The 12350-nt window shown below is 39.1% G+C and overlaps 1 protein-coding gene across 3 annotated transcripts in view; it reads left to right on the plus strand.

Annotated features, from left to right (window-relative positions):
• NUP98 (nucleoporin 98 and 96 precursor) overlaps positions 1–12350 on the plus strand; it is a 120452-nt gene that overhangs the window by 102839 nt on the left and 5263 nt on the right. For all 3 annotated transcript variants that reach the window (XM_026010577.2, XM_026010578.2, XM_026010576.2), the window contains exons 29-31: positions 2345–2566; positions 5749–5990; positions 10640–10794. In XM_026010577.2, the coding sequence (XP_025866362.1) occupies positions 2345–2566; positions 5749–5990; positions 10640–10794 (619 nt within the window). The remainder of the gene's footprint in view (positions 1–2344; positions 2567–5748; positions 5991–10639; positions 10795–12350) is intronic.

A 12350-nucleotide genomic window follows, 5' to 3' on the forward strand; every position in this document is an offset into this window, starting at 1 on the left:
AAAAAAAAAATGAAAAGAATTTATAAAAAAAAAAAAAAGTGGAATCAAGCCAAATTTCCATCACTATGTGAATGGCTAAACAAACTGTGGTATATCTGTGTAGTGGAATACTACTCAGCAATAAAAGAGAATGAACTATTGATATACAAGAGAACATAGTGAATCACAAGATAATTTTATTTGGTTTTGAAAGAAGTAAGACAAAAAAGTACCAGAAACATACCTACTATATGATTCCAATCTACATAAAATTCAGGAAAATGCAAACTGATGAATCACAGAAAGCAGATCAGTGGTTGCCTGGGAAGGGTGGGTGCAAGGAGGGCAGGAAGAGAAGGCTCACAGAGAAACATAAAGAAACTTTTGAAGGTGAAGAGTATGTTTGTTATCTTCACCTTCGTTGGTAATTTCACAGTTGTGTACATATGTTAAAACTTAATGAAAACTTAATGAAAAAACTGTACATTCTAAATTTGTTTTGTTTACTGTATGTCAGATTTTTTAATGTCAAAAAAGAAGAAAAAGAAAGTATCTCAAGGTACTAGAAATAGAGAAACTGGAGCCAGGAGATAGTAAAAACCTTGTTCTCAAGAAAGGTAGAATTGCTATGACTAAAACCTTACATAGGGGGATCCCTGGGTGGCTCAGCAGTTTGGCGCCTGCCTTTGGCCCAGGGCGTGATCCTGGAGTCCCGGGATCGAGTCCTGTGATGGGCTCCTGGCATGGAACCTGCTTCTCCCTCTGCCTGTGTCTCTGCCTCTCTCTGTCTCTCTATCATGAATTAAAAAAATAAAATTTATTTATTTATTTATTTATTTATTTATTTATTTTTAATAAAAATCTTTAAAATTTTTTTTAAATAAAACTTTACGTAAAATCCACACTCTGTCCCAATTACATAGTCTAGAATTTTCTGTCCAACATAATGGCTGCTATTCACATTTTACTATTTTAATTTAAGTAAACTTTAAAATTTAGTTACTCATTCACAATAGCCACATTTCAAGTGTCTAATAGCCACATGTAGCTATTGGCTGTCATTGGTCAGGGCAGATTATAGTTCATTTCCATCATCCCACAAAAGTTCAGTTTGGCAACACTGATCATGAAAACTTTTGTTCATTACTTAGGGAAGTGTTAGGAAGTTATAAAAAGTCTGGGATCTTAGGTGAATAGAAAAAGTTATTGATTGGTAATCTAAGCCCTAAAATTTGCAGGTGTGAGATCTTAGTTTATATTAATTACAATCTGGGAATTACAAGCTAAGAATTTTACACAGAAACTGATCCAGGACCATTAAAATCTTTGGGCTCCCAGTAGAAGAAAGACCAAAAGTCTGGATAGGGACACTTTAAAAATTCAGGGTACCTGAATTTCCTTATATAAAGAAAACCCCACTGGAGACAAAATCAGAGACAGAAATTACAAGCCTTAGAAGGAAATAACGAGGGCAGCCCAGGTGGCTCAGCGGTTTAGTGCCACCTTCAGCCCAGAGCGTGATCCTGGAGACCCAGAATTGAGTCCCATGTTGGGCTCTCCGCATGGAGCCTGCTTCTCCCTCTGCCTGTGTCTCTGCCTGCCTCTCTCTTTCTCTCTCTGTCTCTGTCTCTCTCTCTCTCTCTCTCTGTCTCTCATGAATAAATAAATAAAATCTTAAGAAAAAAAAAAAAGAAGGAAATAACCATTGTGAAGAATAGTTAGCTGCTTAAACAAACAGGAAAATGAGCCACTTCATATAATACAACAGTATGAAAGATTGTAAGATACCTATGTGTTTTAAATGATTAAGAAAAGTATCGGTGTACCTGGGTGGCTCACTCGGTTAACCATCCATCTTCAGCTCAGGTCATGGTCTCAGGGTCCAAGGATCAAGACTTCCGTGTCTTGTATCAGACTATACAGACTTCCGTGCTCAGCAGGAGGTCTGCTTCTCCCTCCCCTATGCTCCCCCCCCCCACTCATGCATTCTTTCGCTCTCTTTCTCTCTCTCTCAAATAAATAACATTTTAAAAATACACAAATGGTTAAAAATGAAGACTTAAGAGTTGTGAAGACTCCATGTACCAGGATGGTAAATATCTAAGCCAAACAAATACCAGCAAGCCTGTCCAATCACACAACCACAGAAGAGGAGGTGCCTTCATTTTTAGTAGGATCTGTAATCTTGCTGAACCTACAAGTAGATTGATACAGTACAGTCTCAGAGGGAGATCATCTAGTAATGCTTCTGTTGTCATATGCTTGCCTTTATTATCTTCTAAACCATAGCCAGAATAGTTGACCTATTCAGTGCAGGTGGTCTGCTTCCTTGATATGATAACTCTCAGCACATTTTCCTTTGCAGACATTATGATCTCAACCAGCTGCTGGAGCCTCGAAGTGTAACAGCAGATCCTTTGGACTACCGCCTAAGCTGGCACTTGTGGGAGGTGCTGCGGGCTCTTAATTATACTCATCTCTCAGAACAATGTGAGGGTGTACTACAGACCAGTTATGCTGGCCAACTGGAAAGTGAGGGGCTCTGGGAGTGGGCCGTCTTTGTCCTCCTACACATTGACAACTCAAGGTGAGTAAGAAAGTATGAACCCACTATACATCTAGTGCTACCAGGTAATGCCAGTCGCATCAGTCTCCTAGCATTTAATTCAGCAAGTAAGCATCTAGAGTGTATTCTGGTTTCAGCCTTGTGATAAACCTCAAGAGAGTTCAGCCTACAGTTAACTCTATATTCATGTGAACAAGTTAGAAGTGAGACTGCCTTGAGATAAGTGCAAATTCTGTTTATCATAAGATCTCTCAGTAGTCGGAGAAGTGAGAAGAGATCTCTGGGAACTGCAGTGATCAGGGAAAACCTTAGACAGGAACAGGAATAATTACAGGAAAGGGAAGGACATGTCCACATAGGGCTAATCCATTAACTTAGACACAGATTCATTGGAATGTGGCAAGTTTAGGAATTATGCAGAAATAATGCTGCTGAGCTGCCTCAGAGGATCTGTTGAGTGATGAAATGAGTTGGCAGGGAGGGCCCCTGCTTCTTCTGTCTGCTGGCTTTCTCCCTCTCTGGCCTTCCCTTGTCATCCACCCATACCTACCCTTCAACTTTAGTAGTATCATATTTATAAGTATATCCTTGCTTACTTGCCTAATGTTTTCATAAAAGAACCTTATCTCCATGGTGTGACTGGGATAAAGTTAGAAACTTTTTTGTTAATGATAGTAGCATGGCATTACACTAATAACAAAAACGTTTATATAGTACTTTGTCATATAGTACTTTTAAATGTATTTATACTCTGTTGTAAATACTTTACATATATCAACTCAGTTAATGCTCATAAGGAATCTATAAGCACTCTTATAATCAATATTTTACAGATGGGCAGCGTACAGCCCAGAGAGATTAAGTAATTTTTGCTCAAGGTCACATAGCTAGTAAATGCCAAAGTCTTCCAACTCAAGACACCCAGAGTCTGTGCTCTTAATCAGTATACTCCACTCTTTGTCATATTATATAGTCTGGAAAGGAGTTGAGTTTTACAGATGGATCTTAATTCTAGATCCATCATATACTTGCTTATCTGTAAAATCATAATATTAATCTCTGCCTTGTCAAAGCCTGGTTGTGGGATTAAAGGAGGAAAAGTAGGAGTGCCTGACTGGCTTAGTTGGTGGAGTGTGTGATTCTTGATGTTGGAGTCATAAGTACAAGCCCCACATTGGGTATTGAGATTACTTAATAAAAAACAAGTTTTAAGGGGCTCCTGGGTGGCTCAGTAACTGGTTAAGCATCTGACTCTTGGTTTCAGCTCTGGTCATGATCTCAGGATCATGAGATGAAGCCCTATGTGGGGCTCCATCCTCAGGACAGAATCTACTTGAGATTCTTTCCCTCTCCTTCTTCTTCCCTCTCTATCTCTCTCCCAGCTCTCCTTCTCTCTCAAATAAATAAATAAAATATTTAAAAGTTTTCTTTTAAAGGGAATGAAAATACAAAGCAGCTAGCACAGTCTTCTCTTTAAGAAATTTCTCCTCAAAAGAAAAAAAAAAGAAAAAGAAAATTTCTCCTCCCTTACCAGGAATAAAAAGGCCTTCATACTTTCCTTTGAATTTATTTAAACAAATTAATAGGAATTTCACATGGTAAAAGACTGGCTAAAAGAATAACTGATGGGGATCCCTGGGTGGCTTAGTGGTTTGGTGCCTGCCTTTGGCCCAGGGTGTGATCCTGGAGTCTTGGGATCGAGTCCTGCATAGGGCTCCCTCTGTGGAGACTGCTTCATCCTCTGCCTGTGTCTCTGCGCCTCTCTCTCTCTCTCTCTCTTTCTCATGAGTAAATGAATAAAATCCTTAAAAAAAAAATAAGAATGGTGTTTCAGAGTAGGATCTAGGGAGGCAAATCCTATTTCCTGATGAAGGATTTTTTTTAAATGAATTTTTCAATTTATGTATGTATGTATGTTTGTCATCTCTATAACTCAACATGGGGCTCAAACTCAGGACCCTGAGATGAAGAGTTGCATGCCCTTCTTACTCACCCAGCTAGGCACCCCTTGATAAAGAATCTTAGAAATGAAGAAGTTGAGAATGGATTCAATGGAAAGCCTTGAAAAGGTCCTTGAAAAAAATGTTCAGAAAAGATTCTAAGATGAGACTAGTTTTGATTTGATATTTAAATCTAGTCCTTTGGCGGGTACCTGGGTGGCTCAGTTGGTTAAGCATCTGCCTTCAACTCAGGTCATGATCCCAGAGTTCTGGGAACATGATCCCAGGGTCCTGGGATTGAACCTCACATCCGGCTTCCTGCTCAGCAAGGAGCCTGCTTCTCCCTCTCTGTCTGCTGATCCCCCTGCTTGTCCTGTCTCATGCTTTCTCTCTCACTCTCTCTAAAATAAATAAAATCTTTAAAATAAAAAAATCTGGTCCTTTGTGACAACTGGGTGGCTCAGTTCATTGAACATCTGTCTGATTCTTGATTTCAGCTCAGGTCATGATCCTCAGGGCTGTGGGGTTGAACCTTGAGTTGGGCTTCACGCTGGGTGTGGAGTCTACTTGAGGCTCGCTCTCTCTTTCTCTCCCTCCCTCCCACTACTACCCCTGCCATGCCCCCACTCTCTCTCAAATAAAATCTTTAGAAAGAAAAAGAAAGAAATCAACAGCTGGTCCTCTGGCCCAGATATAAACGGGCTCTCTTTAAGGGACCTTGAGACCAAAAAGAGTGAGGGTAGCCTAAATCTAGAGGCATAGAGAAAATGAATTAGGAAAGCTGATGGTTTTGAAGGAAAAAAAAAACAAGGACCTGGAAGAGACCTTACCTTTAAAAACTACTTTGTTTACCTATACTGACCATATGGGAGAAAAGGAAGGGAGAGGGTTAAAAATTAACTACAAAGAACTACTTTGTGGAGAATAGGATTCTCCTATCCTGGTCCTTGATCTCCTGTTACTAAAAAGAAAAAGAAAAGAAAGAGAAAGCGTTTCCTTAGCTCTGGACAACCTTCCCTAGAGTATTAGTTTTCAGTATTTTTTTATCATGAAAATATAATGTGCTTAGATACTTCTATTTCATTTAAGAAATAAATGATATGATGGCTTTGTGTGTGTGTGTGTTAAGTGAAGTTTGAAGTGCTCCACTAAGCATTAAGACCTGCAGTTTAAGAGACTATCTCAGGGGTCACTGTGCTGTCTGAGGCAGCCTTCTCCATCAATGAAGATAGGATTTATTCAGCATTGTCTTTCTTCCTACAGCATGCGTGAGAAGGCTGTTCGAGAGCTGCTTACCCGGCACTGCCAACTAGTAGAGACCCCTGAGTCTTGGGCTAAGGAGACTTTCCTGACTCAAAAGCTTTGTGTGCCTGCTGAGTGGATTAATGAGGCCAAAGCAGTGCGAGCACACATGGAATCTGACAAGCACTTGGAGGCCCTCTATTTATTTAAAGCTGGACATTGGAACCGCTGCCACAAATTCATCATCAAGCACTTAGCTTCTGGTAAGTGCTTCAGACCAGGGCCCATGGAATCACCCCAAATTCTTCCAACCTCTGAACCCCATGATTAATCAGACCAGAGATTATTTCTATATAGAATTTTGCAGTCTTGAATCAGATTACACTTTGCAAAAGTTCTCTGTGCAGAAGAAACTTGGCCAGGATGAAAGGCTAAAGGGGCAGGGATTGACAGTAATATTATGTTACCATTTGCCAAGGATATGCTTAATGTGCATGAATTATGTTAAATTTTGTGTGGCTTTAGGAAATTTTATTTGCCAAAATGAAAAAGGAGACATTACAACTGGTACCGTAGAAATGCAAAGGATCATTAGAGATTACTGTGAGCAATTATATAACAACAAATTGGACAATCTGGAAGAATTAGAGAAATTCCTAGAAACATACAAAGCCTTCTAAGATTGAATCATAAAGAAATAGAAAATCTGAACAGACCAGTTAGTAGTAAAGCAGATTAAATCAGTAATCAAAAAACTCCCTACAAAGAAAACTCCAGGACCAGATGGCTTCACTAGTGAATTCTACCAAACATTCAAAGAATTAATACCAATCCTTCTCAAACCCTTACAAAAAATAGAAGAGGGGGAGAACATTTCCAAACTCATTTTATAAGGCCAGCATTACCCTAATGTCAAAACCAGACAAGGATACCATTATAAAAGGAAAGTACAGACTAATATCCATGGTGAACATAGATGCAAAAATTCCCAGCAAATTATTAGCAAACCAAATTAAAAACCATTAAAAGGATTATATACCATGATCAAGTGGGATTTATAACCAGGGTGCTTTAACATTTACAAAGCAGCTCAGGTCATGATCTCAGGGCTGTTATGTTAATACATCACATTAACAAAATGAAAGATAAAAATCATACAATCATCTCAATAGATGCAGAAAAAGCATTTGATAAACTCAACATCCATTTATGATAAAAACTAATTGGTATAGAAGGAACATACCTCAATAATAAAAGCCATATATGACAACCATATAGCTAACATCATACTTAATGATGAAAAGCTTTCATGGGCAGCCCGGGTGGCTCAATGGTTTAGCACCGCTTTCCGCCAGGGTGTGATCCTGGAGTCCTGGGATCAAGTCCCACGTCTGGCTCCCTGCATGGAGCCTGCTTCTCCCTCTGCCTGTGTCTCTCCCTCCCTCCCTCTCTCTCTCTCTCTCTTTCTCTCTCTCTGTCTCTCATAAATAAATAAGTAAATAAAAATTTTAAAAATGATGAAAAGCTTTCAGCTTTTCCTCTAAGATTAAGAAGAAGACAAAGTTTCCCAGTTTCACCACTTTTATTCAACATAGTATTGGAAGTCCTAACCAGAGCAGTTAGGCAACAAAAAGAAGTCAGAGGGACACCTGGATGGCTCAGCGGTTGAGCGTCTCTGCCTTTGGCTCAAGGCATGATCCTGGAGTCCCGGGATTGAGTCCCACATTGGGCTTCCTGCATGGAGCCTGCTTCTCTCTCTGCCTGTGTCTCTGCCTCTCTGTGTGTCTCTCATGAGTAAATAAATAAAATCTTTAAAAGAAAAAGAAAAAGAAAAAAGAAACAGAGACACCCAAACAAGAAAGGTAGAAATAAAACTGTCACTATTTGCATATGACAAGATACAATATACAGAAAACTCTGAAGGCTCTACCAAAAAACTGTTAAGATTAATAAATGAATTCAGTAAATTGCTGGATACAAAATCAATATGTAGAAATCTCTTGCATTCCTGTACACTAATCATGAATTATCAGAGGAATCAATCCCATTTACAATTGCATCAAAAGAATAACATATCCAGGAATAAGTTTAACCAAGGAGGTCAAAGACCTATATCCTTAAAACTATGACTTTGATGAAAGAAATTAAAGACACAAAGAAATGTAAAGATACTCCTTGCCTGTGGATTAGAAGAATTAACATTGTTAAAATATCCTTACTACCTAAAACAATCTAGATTCAATATAACCCTTCAAAATTTCAGTTGCATTTTTCACAGAACTCTAGAACAAACCGCAAAAATTTGTGTGGAACCACAAAAGACCTCCAATAGCCAAAATGATCTTAAGAAAGAAGAATAAAGCTGAAGACATCACACTCTCTGATTTCAAACTCAATTATATAGCTATAGTAAATCAAAACACCATGATACAGGCCTGAAAACAGATACCATAAATCATTGGAACAGATTAGAGAGCCCAGAAATAAACCCATACATATGTGGTCAATTAGTTTATAACAAAGTAGCCAAGAATAGCCAACAGTCTTTTTTTTTTTTTTTTTTTTTTTTTATATTTTATTTATTCATGAGAGAGAGAGAGAGGCAGAAACAAGAGAGAAGCAGAGACAGAGAGAGAGAAGCAGGCTCCATGCAGGGAGCCTGACATGGGACTGGATCCTGGGACTTCAGGACCAGGCCCTGGGCTGAAGGCAGTCACTAAACCACTGAGCCATCCAAGGATCCCCAATATACAATCTTTTCAATAAATAGTGTTGAGAAGACTGGACAGCCACATGCAAAAGAATGAAACTGGACCACTATCTAATTCCAGGTACAAAAATTAACTCAAAATGGGCAAAGACTTAAACTATAAGACCTGAAAGTATTGAAAAGAAACATAGGCATAGGCAGTAAGCTCCTTGACAACCATCTTGGTGGTGATTTTTTTTTTTTGGATGTGACACCAGAGTCAAAGGCAGCAAAAGCAGAAATAAATAAATGGGACTACATCAAACTAAAAAGTTTCTGCACAGCAAAGGAAACCATCTGCAAAATGAAAAGGTAACCTAGGAATGATAAAGGGTTAACATCCAAAATATTTAAAGAACTCATAAAAAGAGCAAAAAAAAATCTTTAAAAAAATAGAGGATCTGAGCATTTTTCTAAAGACATATACAGCTGGCTTCCAGTTACATGAAATGACGTTCTGTGTCACTAATCAGAAGTGCAAATCAAAGTCACAGTGAGATCATCTCATCCCTGTTAGAATTGCTATTGTCAAAGATAAATAATAAAGTTGGTGAGGATGTGGACAAAAGGGAGCCTTTGTTTTTATTTATTTATGATAGTCACACAGAGAGAGAGAGAGAGGCAGAGACATAGGCAGAGGGAGAAGCAAGCTCCATGCACCAGGATCCCGATGTGGGATTCGATCCCAGGTCTCCAGGATCGCTCCCTGGGCCAAAGGCAGGCGCTAAACCGCTGTGCCACCCAGGGATCCCAAAAGGGAGCCTTTGTACACTGTTGGAGGGCATGTAAATTGGCACAGCCACTATGGAAAACAATATGGAAGTTCCTAAAAATTTAAAGTATAACTACCATATGATCTAGCCATTCCATTTTTGGGTAATTATCCAAAGAAAACGAAAACACAACTCATAAAGAAATGTGCACCAGCATGTTAATTGCAACATTATTTACAATACCCAAGATAGGGAAACAAAATCACTGGATGAATGGATAAAGGAAAAGTGGTGTGTATGTATATGTGTATATATATATATTTGTATTATATACGTATACAATGGAATATTATTTGGCCATAAAGAAGAATGAAATGAAAGAATGAAATCTTACCATTTGCAACAATATGGATGACCCTCACAGTATTAAGGGAAATAAATCAGAGAAAGACAAATACTGTATGATCTCACTTTATATGTAGAATCTTTAAAAAAAAAAAAAAATGGCTCATAGAAAAGATTGGTGGTTGCCAGAGGAGGTTGGAGGTTGGCAAAATGAATAAATGAAGTCTAAGGGTATAAACATCCTGTTATGAAATAAATAAGTCATGAGGATGAAATATACATTATACATATATTATATATCTATATATGTGGGTGTATATTTACAAATATACATTACCAAAGTTAATAGTACTGTATTACACCAAGAGCATGCAACTCTTGGTCTTGGGTTGAGTTCAAGCCCCACATTGGATGTAGAGATTACTTAAAAATAAAATCTTTAGGGATCCCTGGGTGGCGCAGCGGTTTGGCGCCTGCCTTTGGCCCAGGGCGCGATCCTGGAGACCCGGGATCGAATCCCACGTCGGGCTCCTGGTGCATGAAGCCTGCTTCTCCCTCTGCCTGTGTCTCTGCCTCTCTTTCTCTCTCTCTCTCTCTCTCTCTCTCTCTGTGTGTGTGACTATCATAAATAAATAAAAATTTAAAAAAAAAGGCAATGCCCTTTCTAAAAAAAAGAAAGAAAAAAAATAAAATCTTTAAAAAACAGGAAGTTGCTAATAGAGTAAATCTTAGAAGTTCTTATCAAATGAAAAAAAATTCTATAACTATTGTAACATATTAACTAGACATTGTGGTGGTCATTTTGCAACATATGCAAGTTTTGAATTGTTATTTTGTATACCTGAAACTAACATCATATTACAGGTCAATTATGTCTTAATTTTTAAAAAAAGAAAACACACCAGAAATCTCTGTTTAAGGAAATGAAGCAAGAAATTTTCCACATTTTTCTTTGGAGAATTTGAAGATATCTACTTGTAATTCTCTAGTAGGACCCTGCATTATTTCCTCTTCCTTCCTGTTTTGGATTTCTGCCATGTCCTCTGTGTACTTTTGAGAACCACATATTTGTGTAGACATAGTGCTTAATATTTTGTTTCTTCAGATGCCATCATTAATGAGAACTATGACTACCTGAAGGGGTTCTTGGAAGACCTGGCACCTCCAGAGCGTAGTAGCCTAATCCAGGACTGGGAAACATCTGGGCTTGTTTACTTGGACTATATTCGGATCATTGAGATGCTTCACCAGATACAGCAGGTACCTGTGTTCCTTAAACTACTACTTAGTTTTCATTTTCCCTGTCCCTTAAAGCCACAGAGACCTCAAAAGGCCTGAGCAACTACTTGAAAAACTCTTTGGCAGAAATAGAACTGTCCGTGCAGGCAGGACATTTTGATGAGTCTAATTTACTCTAGCCACTTTGACAGCTGTATCAAAACTTTAAAAAATTCTTTGTTTTGTGCTTATTACCGAGTGGTATATACGGTAGACATTCCTCAGATTTGTTTATTCATAGTCCCATCGTCTGTCCTTGTCCAGGCCTTGTTTGAGTGAAAAGCTCAGGGATGAGAGAGATAGTAAGGTCAGAGATTTGGTGAGAATGGTAATTGTTTCACATATCATTTGGCATGTTTTAAAATTACAAGTATTGGGGATCCCTGGGTGGCTCAGCGCTTTATCACCTGCCTTTGGCCCAGGGCGTGATCCTGGAGTCCCGGGATCGAGTCCCACGTCAGGCTCCCTGCATGGAGCCTGCTTCTCCCTCTGCCTGTCTCTCTCTCTCATGAATAAATAAATAAAATCTTTTTTAAAAAATAAAGTAAAATAAAATTACAAGTATTACAGTTTTTAATTTTTTTTTAAGATTTTATTTATTTATTCATGAGACACAGAGAGAGGCAGAGACACAGGCAGAGGGAGAAGCAGGCTCCATGCAGGGAGCCCAATGCGGAACTCGGTCCCGGGACTCCAGGATCACACTCTGGGCCAAAGGCAGGCGCTAAACTGCTGAGCCACCTCGGGATCCCCCAGTTTTTTAAGACTTCATTAAAATGTATTGGGGTTGGGCAGCCCAGGTGGTGCAGCAGTTTAGCACCGCCTGCAGCCCAGGACGTGATCCTGGAGACCCTGGATCGCATCCCACATCAGGCTCTCGAGTCCCACTTCAGGCTCTTTGTATGATGCCTGCTTCTCCCTCTGCCTGTGTCTCTGCCTCTCTCTCTCTGTCTCTATGAATAAATAAATAAAATCTAAATGAATGAATAAATGAATGAATGAATGAATTGGGGGTCAGTCTCTGTAGTCATAGATAGGCCTCTATTGCTTATCACAAAGACCAGCCCCTTAAACATAGAATTCAAAGGGATCCCTGGGTGGTGCAGCAGTTTGGCGCCTGCCTTTGGCCCGGGGCATGATCCTGGAGACCCGGGATCGAATCCCACGTTGGGCTCCCAGTGCATGGAGCCTACTTCTCCCTCTGCCTGTGTCTCTGCCTCTCTCTCTCTCTCTGTGACTATCGTAGATAAATAAAATTAAAAATTAAAAAAAAAACAAAAAAACATAGAATTCAAGCCCTTTAAGCCCCCACATAGAGGCTTTTACCTTTAACCCCTGCCTTATTTCTACTAGTGTTACCCCACATTCCAATTGCCAACCTACTCTGCTCTGATCACACTAAAGTAGTCATGGTGTTTCCAACAAAGCTTGTTTTATATCAGTCTTTAGCGCACACACTCATCCTTTAAGATCTGCATTGCTGTAAGCTCAACTTCGTTCTCCTTTTCCCCTAAGAAATGTTAATTGCACTTTCCTTT

Source organism: Vulpes vulpes, chromosome 11 (genome assembly GCF_048418805.1).
Source record: "Vulpes vulpes isolate BD-2025 chromosome 11, VulVul3, whole genome shotgun sequence".
In the NCBI taxonomy this organism is placed as follows: Eukaryota; Metazoa; Chordata; class Mammalia; order Carnivora; family Canidae; genus Vulpes; species Vulpes vulpes.